General features: G+C 42.3%; 1 protein-coding gene across 7 annotated transcripts in view; it reads right to left on the bottom strand.

Annotated features, from left to right (window-relative positions):
• Positions 1 to 12,875, bottom strand: part of LOC116692245 (ELKS/RAB6-interacting/CAST family member 2) — a 147,488-nt gene that overhangs the window by 58,873 nt on the left and 75,740 nt on the right. For all 7 annotated transcript variants that reach the window (XM_032520362.1, XM_032520364.1, XM_032520366.1 and 4 more), the window contains one exon: positions 9,024 to 9,184. In XM_032520362.1, coding sequence (XP_032376253.1) covers positions 9,024 to 9,184 — 161 coding nt within the window. The remainder of the gene's footprint in view (positions 1 to 9,023; positions 9,185 to 12,875) is intronic.

Raw genomic sequence — 12,875 nt, 5'->3', positions numbered from 1 at the left:
TACATTGAAATCATATACAGTTTGACAACTGTATGTATGTTTAAGAACATTATCAAGTTAGAGTAAGTTCTTACAGTTGCTAGATATGCCATATATTGTTATTTTCTTAATAAAAGCTCATTTATAGGCTATGCGGAGCCTAAACCGTAGCCTACATAAGTGGCCTACGCCGTTGTGCGCTGGTGTGTCTGCATTGTTTTGTGTGTCCAGAATATCTCTTTAAGAGAATAGCAGAGCCAGTACGTAGTGTGTATGTGTGTGTAAGGAGTATGTCGTAGAGCAAGTGCGAGAATGACGGGGGTTAGCTCCGGAGCAAGTACCGACTCCAGCCCAGGAGACGAAGACACAAAGAGTCTCCCATGGGCATTCTAACCCCGTTCAAAAAGCTGTGGCAAAAAAAGTTAACCCTCTCTTTGATTTCATGTTGTTCACTGAGAAGGAGCAGCCGGAAATGAGTTGGAGGAAATGCACTACTAAGTAACAGCCAAGTGGACCAATTACGGTTGTGGCAGTCTGAGTTGCGGCGACGTGAAGTTTCTGGGGAGGCGCACGTCAGGTTACGACACGGGGTACTTATCTACGACACGTGGTACGTGCCTATGTACGTACATAACTACAACATAGATTCAACGCATTCAAAGTATAAATCAAGCTTAAGTGCTTTTTGATAACCAAAACAGATTTATCAGAGAAACATCTATCACTGAAAGAGTAAGCTTTGCTGATTCCTGGATTGTATGTATGACGTCTGTGCATTCCAGTTTGACTAAATATTGACTCTGAGAATAGCTGTGTTTTTTTGCTGCATAATGCACCAATGTGTGCTGCAGGTTAAGCGTAAACGCAGATGGAAATTAAAGGGAACACTTTACCGCACATTACTGCAAACCTCTGTAACAGTAATGTCAACCTCATCTTCTCTCCAAATGCCACTTCATAATAAATGGAAATGTATACTGTACATATTAAAAGAAAAGCACTGGGATTTTGGATACATTAACATCAGTATAGACAAACTGTCCTGTTCTTATTCAATATTTAATGTTAAAATGACACAACTTATTCCTCAGTTCTCTGATCTTGACTTGAATTACTCCAGACATAAACACGCATAATTTCATATCAAGGCATTCATGAATGGCCACATTCTTAATCACGCATACACACACTGTCTTTATTCTGTGTTTCATCTACGGCCTGAAAGTTGTGCCATTGTCTTTGTTCACGCTCCCTCTAGTCATTCTTGTCTCTGCAGGATTCCTGTGTTGTTTGTTTAGTGGTGACCAGTCCTGTCTCTGCGTAGTCTGTCAGCCCACATGAAGGCCTTTTCTGTCTTATTGATGCTAGCTTTAAATATGAAGGACTACGCAGATTAAACTGCGGTTGCCATGTTGAAAAGATGTGACGCTTGCTCCAAATAAACTTTGGGATTTAGTTTGGTGTGTTTTTTTCTCTTTCCTTCTCTTTTCATTGGGTTTTGCCTTGCTTTTTCTTAGACATCAACTCTTTCTCTCCGGATTTTATTTTTATTTCTTCTAATTCTCTTTCCACCCTTATTCTTTCATTTCCTATTCTTCCCTTCTTCTCATTTCTTCTTCTCCTTTCCAGTCCTACGCTCTGGATACCCACCGGCCCCCGAGAGAACAGTCATGTTTTCAATATGTCTCCATTTAGCAGAGACCAAATGAACAAGAGCAGGGCCAAGACAAGAGCAGGAAAAATCATCACATAGCCACTGGCACCATCTGCTTATCTTTCACTGCTAATAGCTCTCATGCTCTTCACATCATTGATGCTATGTACACATATTCAGGCACACACACACACTCACACAAATTCATGTATGCACATGTTGTTATTTGCACACAAACACATTCAATGTGCATCAGTGAGGATACACACGCTCATCCAAACTTGCTTGGGCTGTTTCATGCCACTGCCGAGAAGTACATAATGATAATTACAGTTTGGGTCTACATCCTTGAATTAACCAGATCAGACACACACACAATACAGAAGTGCCAGGGGCTGCTGTGGCGTATGCTGACTGGGGTGCAGCATTGGAGCAGCCTGGTGCTGGGAAGTTGTCCATCCTACTATTGTTTTCTATTAAAACCTCCTGGGAACCATCTCAGCAAGACTGAGTGATGTGCAGAGCCAATAAAACTCCAGTCAAACCAACAAAGAGTCTGAAAGACTAAGCCCTTAGCAAGGGCTTTGTGTAACAATATGTTACTCTGATTGAGCTAAACTAGGTAAGAACAGCAACACAGAGAGCTCTTGCCTTTTTTTCTGTCAATGTGTTTTTTTTCTGTTTTTTGTATCTGCAAAACAAAGGGGAAGAAAGACACAGACAGAGAGAAATGCTTACACCCAGGTAAAGACAGATAGGCATAGCCAGAGAAGCCACAAAGGAGAAAAACAGGAGCCAGAGCTCAGGTGTGTGTGCCAACCACAGAGGCTAGGAGGTGTTTACAGTGTGCAAATATATGCCAGTAAGCACCATTGACTCACTTGTGTGGGTTTACCAGCATTTCATGTGCCCATAATGGTAAACCAAAAGGGCATTTCACTAGGCCACTGTTTTAATGGCTCTTTTACAACATAGCACATCTAACAACATATTAAATAAAGCTGCACTTAAAATAACGCATCCCTCTTTCTTTCAAAAATCTCTCACTGCTGCCCACTCTCTTTGAATTTTTTTGTTAACACTTTGTTCTCCAACTCTCCTGCTATCAATCTATCCATCTATTTATCTCTCTGCATATCTAGTATCTATCGACATTCAAACTTACTGACAATATCCACCTCCTCCTTTGACCTCCCCTTCCTTCTCCTCATTCCTTTAGTGACCCTGAGGGCAGGACCGTCGTTAAGGAGGCCGTCACTGGTCACCTCTGGATCCTGTGTCCTGGTCTGCCTCTTTACGGCCGCAGGGCCCACCTAATCAATTGCCCACTCTTCTACACAGTTAAATGTCTCAACATACACACACAAACACAGGCTTCCAATCAATTAGACTCGAGATTTATACAACCGGGTAAACTGGGGGGTGTTAGTCTCTCTGAGGCCAATCAGATTGGGCTTTCCCGAGACTTCTACATCACCCAAATGACACTAATTAGCTGAGTGTGTGTGTGCGTGTGCGTGTGTGTGTGTGTGTGTGTGTGTGTGTGTGTGTGTGTGTGTGTGTGTGTGTGTGTGTGTGTGTGTGTGTGTGTGTGTGTGTGCATGCAAGTATGTGCATGTGTGTTTGCGACTGACGCTAATTAACAGAGCTAGTGCACCTACTTCCTTAGGACCATTTCCTGTGATAGTAATTATTAGGTATGTGTGATAAATTCCAGGCCTTCTTCCACCCGGCCAGAGATAGAATAAGAGAGAAAAAGACAAAAAAAAAGAAAGGGAGGGAGAGCATTTAACACTCAGAGGAAGTTAAGGAGATCAGCTTTAAAAGAGTGATGGAGTAAAAGTAAGAATAGACTATGAAAAAATGTTACTCTAGTGGGGCAAAGTGACTCAGTATGAAGGGGAATGCAGTTTCAACATGCTATATCTTCCCATTGACTCCTTGACGTGACCTCCACATCTTCCTCTCCAGTTGTCAATCACTGGATAATTTTTGTTTTTGCGTGTCACGATCACCCCATCTTCACTATGTCAGTCTTTACATTAAGACAATAAGTTCTTCCTGTCTCTGGAAAGACTCTTCCATCTCTGTCTATCAGTTTAACTAAACACATACATACAGTACATGTGCTATCCGCTCCATTTGACCAATGCCCTCCAAGTGTCAACTTATCTTTCAGTTCAACATCAACTTCATAAGACAGCTCTAGCCTTCCAGTCACTCATACGTTGGCTTTTGGAGACAATACCACTATCCCAGCCACTTACACATGGCTCACAAATCCTTTTTTGCTATGACAGCCACCCAGCAGTTATCATACTGAAGGAAAACACAGTGTGTGTACGTCTGTGTGCCAGTTTTACAAAACTCAAGTCAGGGTTTACATACTGTACAAGACATAAAACCATAAACCATAAAATCCAGTTCATATGTACTGGGTGGGTCAATGCTTGCCAAAAAATACTATACCGATATAAGCACCAATAAAATATTAATAAGTAGTGATAAAAAATAACCATAATTGATGCTAGAACAGCCAAACCCTGATTGAAGTAAGCTCAAGACATGACGTTTGTAGAGTGTAGTCCAAGAGAATAACAAGGTCTGGGGAAAAATGGGTCCGAAAAGTTAAATTTAAGGCACTTAAACTCCAGTTGCATTAGCTGAACTAAGCAATATCCCATTCAAAAACTGACTATACTGAGCAAACTCTGGACTCTTCTCTCCATCCTTGAAGCTTACTGTAAGGGACCCAGGTAGAAGTCTGTCATTACCTTACTGTACTGAACAAGGACTTAGAAGCAGGGATTTCCATGAGATGAAGCCCTCCATTGACAAAACCTCAAAGGAGGAGGAGCAGGGTGGAGCATGCCGAGGCCCTGACATAATAACACACCTACAGGCCCAACAGCCGACACACATGTCGAAGGAAAACACGCATGTCAGAGGGCACAGGAGCACAGACAGACATGATGAATGGCCTGAAGTTCCCACGAGGCGACACACATACAAACCTGCGCGCCGAGAGAGGAAGGTGATGTGTGGTCAGCCCCTCCTTAACACTGCAATACAGAGAATCCCATTCACACACTTCTCCAACCCTCTATGTCTCATCATTACTTATCACAACAATGGCACTGTAACACCATACCTGTCCGCAGATTTTGCCAATACATGCATATGTCATTTCAAAACTGTGCGAACGCAATGCTGCTTGGTTAAATACATCACTGTTTGTGTGTGTGTGTAAGTGTGTGTGTGTGTGTGTGTGTGTGTGTGTGTGTGTGTGTGTGTGTGTGTGTGTGTGTGTGTGTGTGTGTGTCCAGGCCCCTCAGAGAGATCATTGAGTAGGGACATGACCTTGCCAGTACAGCTGGTCTCTCTGTGTGTTTAGTCAGTGTAACCATGGCAATGGCACTGTGCAGACAGGATGTCTACATTGGGGATTTGAAAGTCATAATGTCGCTACTGCTCTAAGCTTCATTATGCCTTGGATTACTGTAACTAGCCAACAAATGGATACATGAACACAGTTCAGGGAAATTATTGAATTTCGGGGTTACAGGTTAGGGGTTATTACATTAACAATGAGTAGAATAGGTCATTTGCTTTTCTGTACTGAGTTAGTAACATGATAAAGAGGAGCAAGCTATAGATAGAGTCGGTATTTAACTTTCGCAGAATGGGAAAAGGTATGTTTCTGACCAAATAGTCCACAAATTTGAAGCACATGTCCAAAACTGTGGCACAGAAAGTGTAAAAATGTTCAACACAGTTTTTAATTAACTACTCAAGGAAAGGGTATGAGAAGAGTGTGTATTTGATGGAGCTCTTGCTTTTATGTTAATAGTGCAATTAGTCTTCTTTTTCTATGTGGCATTTTTTGTCCAACATGAATTATGAAATGACAAAAAAGGCACTTTGTAACATCATCATGTATTTATAAAAAAATCTACTTCCATTGCCTTTTTGAACTACATAAACGAGCAAAACATACATTTTTACTTTTAATTTCCTAAAATCAAAATGTGAATTAACAGGCAAATGTGTTGCAGGTGTATGCAGATACATGGTAAGTTGTGTTTAGCCATTCTTTCGCTAGCTCTAGTCTGCTACCCAGACTCGGCTCCCTCCCACCCCTCACAACTCTAGGCTCATCTTTTCCCGGTTCTTTCTCCCACCACTTCCTCCATCATTCTCCTCCTCCCTTCCTCCATCCATCACCCCCTCCATCAATCACTCTCTCATTCTATGGTCTTTTTTTCTCCATCATTCACTATTTTCTCCCTAACTCTCTACTACAACTTCTCTCTTTTCCTCCGTTTATTGTCTTGGAGAGTCTTTCTACTAATGTGTGTACTAATGAGAACTTCCCTGTTCTGTACCTTTAAAAAGTTCCACTTTGTCAACTCTGCATCTCTTTATGTGCCTTCCTCAAAGCTGCTGCTACCTTTTTCTTTGCTTCATCATCATTTTCCATCACCAACATGTAAACAGAGATAATATCAGCTACATTCCCAGTGTCTATGAGGATCAGGTTGAGTAGCCATTGCAATGTTGTGACATGTAGTATTATCCCATTCAGCCTATGGAAACATCTCAATGACCAGCTATTCAAAATGTCCAAACACATAATTTCTCTATTGTGCACCTACACCCCCGTGACCCTAGAATTATTTAATGACTAGCTCCTCTTGAGGCCATCTGTGTGTGTGTACAGTATGGTGGAAACTCAATCTGGTGTGGGGTGATAGAGCAGACCCACACTGCTCCTTATACATCAAGCATTCAGTTCTATATCTGATCGTAAGGCAAATGAAAATGAAAATGCACTCTGTCTCACACACACACACACACACGCACGCACCCAGACACACAAGCTAGGAAACCCAGCATGCAATAAGAGGATATTGAAAATGATTTTTTTCCCCTCTTGTCTCTTTCATTAACAGTGTTGAAAAGCCATGGGTCTGCGCTCTCTCTCTCCGGCTTACACACACACACACACACACACACACACACACACACACACACACACACACACACACACACACACACACACACACACACACACACACACACACACACACACACACACACACACACACACACACACACACACACACACACACACACACACACACACACACACACACACAGCTTCCCAGTTCACAAGGGAACGTGCCTCACATGGTTTGCTTCAGCTGGTCTTCTTGACAAATGCCACATTACAGCAGAGAGAAGGAGAAACTTGGCATGAAATCAAACTTCTCTCATGATTTCTAAGATTTGAAATACTTCAGTTTGTGTAGCCCCTCCATTCCATGCTCCCCTCCCTCTCATTCTCTCTTTCTGTCTCATTTTTTTTCTTGCATTCATTCTAACTCCCTCTCTCTCACCCTCTCTCTCACCCTCTCTCTCTCCCTCCCTATGTCTCACTCCCCCCCTCCCTCTCTCCCCCTCTTCCTTGCTCTCTCTCTCTCTCGTTACCTCTCTTTCTCTGCCTTATCTTTCCTGTTTAGTTTTCCTTGTGCTAACTTGGACAAGAGCTGTGCTGTGGGAATATGGCCTATTTTAAAGCAGAAAGTCAAAGTTTGTGTAAGTATGTGCATGTCTACAGACGTGAGTGATTATATGTGAGTTCCACTGAGGTTGTGTGTACATTCTGCATGGATATCTTTGTGGCTTGTTCAGATGTAAGTCAGTCTCACGAAGCTTCGCCCCTCGCAATTCAACAGTCCTTTAATCCTCATCATCAGTGACCCCAAACCCCCGCCTCTGACCTCTTTATACAAAGACACATACAGGTTCAAAGCCACAAGAGACCACACACACACACACACACACACTTGTGCCCTTTGCACCCCCCCCCCCCCCCCCCCCCCATTTGGGTCTTACCAGTGTAGACTTGCATTCAGTCAAAGTCTTGAAAACAACAGAAAACAATTGTTGCTGTTTATGTCAACCAACCATCACACTAACCTTCATCCTTAGACATCTTTCTAATGGAAATATAATAACAATAATCTAAACTGAATGCCAATAAAGCAATAGCAACATTTACATGCCAGGTCCGTGAGCATACCTAGAAGCACAAATTGTGTCTGTATCCTATGTAATACATTTCCTCTGCTAAAAATCCCTGGTAATGTTTGGATGGTGGAAATCGGAACAGACAGGAAGGTGGTTTGTATCAGCAGTGCTTTTGTGTGCAGATACATGGGCAAGGGTGCTCTCTTTCTCGGCCTCTGGCAAACTGTAGACGTACACATACTGTAGGCACAAGGACGCATACACACATTCCTTTAGAGTTAGTGTGATCAGAGGGGCTTGTGAGGCGTAATGGATTTTAAGTTGTGTTTTCAATACATATGTGCCAGCCTTTCCTTTTGTACTGTACGGAGTGGCTGACTTTAAAGGCATTTTTCTGCGGCACATGACAGCCAGATATGTGGCTCCATGCTCCTTCAATCAGAGTGCTCAAAGCAAACACACATGTAGCCGGTCCACTGACAGATCACTGAACTTCACTCACACATTCAAACATACCCACTGACACACACTCACACATGGAAATGCAGCTAGTCCTGCTAACTTAAGTCTTTCTCTAACTCTATCTGTCACAGACAGACATACAAATGAAATAACAGCCAAACACACATTTTTCTGACCTGCGGTCTAAGACCAGACCACCTGTCCTCAATAAATGTAACTTTTCCCAAGGCAGCTATGGACAACGGCTGATCCTGCTTCAAAACACACCTCAGCACTGATGTCTATATAACACTCATAGCACAGATGCACATGTCAGAAGGTGAGCGGATAAACGCACCTAATACAGTATTAGACTCACATTTCTGCTGCTGCAACAAAGCTGCTGTGCAGGGTAAGGAAAACGAGCCTGATGAAACGCTGAGCGAACCATGCCAATGTTAATAAAAGCGCCTTGATCATATACTTTTATGGGCTGGGTGTGCAGTCACTACCACAAACACTTGTGGTTTATTTTGTTACTGTTTATCTTACTGCAGTTACCAGCAACTCTTGCAGCACTGCATTACACATTATGTTTTATTCTCCTAAAGCAAATTTAGTTTAAGTAAAACTACTGCATTAGCCAAGCTGAATTCCTTCTTTTACTGTAATGCATAGCAAGAAATGCACACGATATAGCATATGGTTAAAGTATATGTAATTACTTTTCTGTGGGGCCTGTGATGATTTAAATGTACATCTCTTAAACGACTGAAAATAGGTACATAGGGTAAATTAAGGTATATCTATCTATCTATCTATATATATATATATATATATATATATATATATAATACAAATACTGAGCCGATAGAAGGGATGTATAAAGAGACAGATTGCTTAGTGTGAGACTTACTTCATCTCTAAAATCTCCTCCAGCTGTTTGCGTCTCTCCTGGCGAAGACTATTAAGGTGTCCGTCTCTCTCATGCAGGGACTGCTGAGTGGAGGATAGATGCAGCTTGGTGGCGTTCAGCTCCTGGCGTGTCTTCTCCAAAGCCCCCATTAGTTCCTCCAACTATTCAAGGAGAGACAAATATGCACAGGTTTAAACAGTATCAAAACATACTTGGATACTCGCCCACATGGCTCTGTGTTACATTAAAAATCAATATACAAGATCTTGTATACTTGCACACTCTCACACTATACACATAGACATGGTCAATTAATCAGATACAAACTATTGTGCACTTTTATTTGTCTACATACATGTATGTGAGTATTTTAGAGAGAGAGAGAGAGAGAGAGTGTGTGTGTGTATGTGTTTAAATGCTAGTTGAGGTTAAATGACAGCCGAAACATGACAATAAATGGATAGTTGACATCTAGGAACTAGCAGGTGAAATCACTGAGGTTGAAAGGTTAGTTAAATGATATGTCCACTGATGCTTGGACTGGAAACAAGGACTCCCTCTTCTTTTCCACCTTTTTCCACTTATTTTATCTCACTCTCAAGTGTGGCTCTACTTTAGAGCAGGTGAGAATAATGCGCAACCCCTCAACTACATCTCCTCCCTCTGCACGCACGTGCCCTCCAGCCATGCAGGCCAACCTGCGTGTCTGACAGACAGGATGTGACCTCAGGGCGTCATTATCCTAAGACAGGAAGTGTCTAATTGTCTAACAACAAGTACTTTACAATAGGATGCAGTAGTAGTTAGACTTGTTCGGATGATAAATTTGGTAAATAGAAGGCCACGAGAATTTAAATTTCACTTTGTTCAATTCTGACGATATCCAGATATGTGATACAAGAGAGTCAAACAATTAATTCAGTGTTGGATTTTAAATGAACAAAGGGAAATAAAGTAAAGGAGAAGCAAAAAAAAAAAAAGAGAGTATTAGTGGAAAGCACTCCATGGGGTAAGACATGAAAAAAAGGAGTGGGCCTCTTTTATGAAGGGGCCAAATCGTTCACACATTTTCAAGACACTCTTTATCTCTGCTGGTTTTCTCTAGGTGTGTTTCACAGATGTCAGATAATGTGCTCACTGACTGTTCCTGAATTTCACATATGGTGTAAGAGAAGAAAGGGTGAAAGCAACATGAGCGGGTAATACAAGAATTTGAAATGGTGGGAGAGTGACAACTTTCAGTCATAACTTTCTGGACATGTAACATTGCATTGTTTAAAATAAAATACACACCATTTCCCTGCCAACAACAACTGACCTCGGTAGTATCCGTCCAAAATCACATCATGTTTAATGTTTGATGATCCAAAGCCAGTCTTTTCATCTTGAAAGCCAAGGGTCACATACACACAACTCCTTTTACACCCAGCGCATGTCTATCAACCCTCATGCACCAACTGCCTACCTCCCAGTTCCCCATTAGTCCACCCCCGAGACAAGCCCTCTCTTCACTATCACATCATTAATAAGGAATACAATGCATTTTAGTGAAATTAGGGACCTAATCAGCTTAGCGGTGATCCTGTGCGTGCTAATTTAGCTCAACTTCAAGGCAAAGCCCCCCAGTCAGTCTAAGGCTCACTAAGACTGGCCCAAAGCCCCTTTAGTTGCTAAGCTGATTGGGGGCTCAGAGGTAAGGGCCAAATCCCTCTTGTCCGTTTGCGTCGGTGTTGCTGGTTCAGAGGCCTAGTTCAAACGCCACAGAGGGTGAGAGAGGGAGAGAGACAAGAATAGAGATTGAGAAAAAGGGAGAGAGAGTTTGATAATTGGGTTGGACAATTTAAGAAGGCAGATGGGAAAGAACGAGGCTCAGGAAAATCGATGGACAGCAGAAATGATGGCAGGAGAAAGACAAGAGACAGAGACAGGCAGCGACGAAGTGAGAGACTTAGAGAGTGGGGGTGTAAAGAAAAGTAAGCCAAGGCATTACCCATGCTCCATTTCAGCAGGTCAGGCTGATGGAAGACTTTCAGCGCATTGTACATCATGAGACTGATTACTCTTGGACAGAGGGGAGAAGAAAGATGAAAACCAAGGAAAAAGAAAGGGGGGGGGGGATTTGAGAATTTAAGTCTGGCAGGGCGCTCAGAAATGGTGCCAGGGTCAGGTGATGTTGCAGAAGGACCTGTCCCTCTCTCTATTCCCCCCAAAATCCCTTTCCACACACACTCTGTTTTTCCGGAGTCTGAGGCTAGAGCGACTGACGACTTTGTTGAACTGCGTGTTAATGGCTAGCTGACTCGCTGCCCCCGTATCCGGTGACGTCATGCTAGCTCACAAAGTTCAGCGTGTCCATAGCACCTACTGCAGCTGTAGCTGTAATAGGGGCAGCTAGAGTGCCAGGCCAAATGGGTACTTTTCCTTGTTTCAGTAGCGCCAGTGCAACTCTATTCTGGCTCTATAAGTGTCAAGTTCAGTTGCCAGTATGACTGCATGCTGGCTCATTATGTTCTCTATGTGTAGGGTCTGGATTGACATGAAATGAAAGCAAGTTTACTATGATGTTTTGGATCAACTAATGTTAACGTGTCACAAGGAGTTCCCTGATTCTGGCTACACATTGGTGGACTTAAGTCAAAGCTGAATCATCCACTTGTATGCATGCGAAAAGTCCCCCAGACATAAATATACTTTTCTTGCGGACTTCTCAGTGGATCAGGCAATTGTTTGATAAACACAGTATCCATGCTGACTTTAAGTCAAGCGTGTAAAGTACAGCAATTGCACCAAAAAGAAGGAAAAAAACAAGCCACAGTTAGCATTGGCTCTCATAGAATTTTCTAAACTGAGTTTGACCTCATCTTACTTTCCCGCTCTGTCCACCTCAATCTCCTCACTTCATCTTTAATGTTCTCCTCTATAAGAATCTGTCTTTGAATGTGTGTGTGTGTGTGTGTGTGTGTGTGTGTGTGTCTGTATGTGTGTCTGTCAGTGTGTGAGAGAGCATATGTATGTATGTTTGAAGCAATGCAGCCACCATTCTGCCTCAAAATGTTAGTTCTTGTTTTAACCGCCAATTGCTCTCATATTACTTGTGGCAGTCATCAGTAATTCAAGGTCATTCTCATTCAAATGCACACTCACACCGAGAGGAAACACACTCCCTTGCCCTGTTTCTCTTTCCCACCACAGACACACCTACGCGTTCACACACACACACACACACACACTTTTTGGGACCCACTTAAAAATGTAGACAGTCAGAAAGACAGATAGATAGCAGGACATACAGACGAAAAGGGCAGCCTGTACTCAATCAAGACTACAAGTCTACAGATTTGCTAACAAATTCTGATTGCCTGCACATAAACTCACAATGTGTTAAACATATGCTCACATTTTCAACCGTGCAACAGCAAACGAGAGACAAAAAATGAACAGTGGGAGTTTTAATTTCAGTATTAAATTTCAGTCTAGAGGGCAAAAATAAACAACAGCATGTTTAGAGAACACAAACCGAATTAAGAAAAGAAAAGAACAGACAGGAAGCAAAACTATCCATTTTGTAAAAATTATATTTGTTGGTTAAGAACCACATATAACGGGATTAAGCATTATCATTATTTAACCACAGTCTGCCTGCAGTTACACTCTTAGCCACATGGGGGTGCAGTTAGGTTCTTCACATTTTCACAGTGGTCCTTCTTAGTCCTCAGTGAGGTGATATCAGAGCACTCAGTTTTAAAGATAGTCTGCCTATGTAGGGAGGCATATGACTATCTCTGTGTATGAATGTGTGTGAATTTTTGTGAGTGTGAGTGTGAGTGTGTGTGTGTGTGTGTGTGTGTGTGT

This window comes from Etheostoma spectabile, chromosome 7 (assembly GCF_008692095.1).
Source record: "Etheostoma spectabile isolate EspeVRDwgs_2016 chromosome 7, UIUC_Espe_1.0, whole genome shotgun sequence".
Taxonomy (NCBI): domain Eukaryota; kingdom Metazoa; phylum Chordata; class Actinopteri; order Perciformes; family Percidae; genus Etheostoma; species Etheostoma spectabile.
Note: the sequence above shows the minus strand (reverse complement) of the source record. Positions and strands in the feature narration are given on the sequence as shown.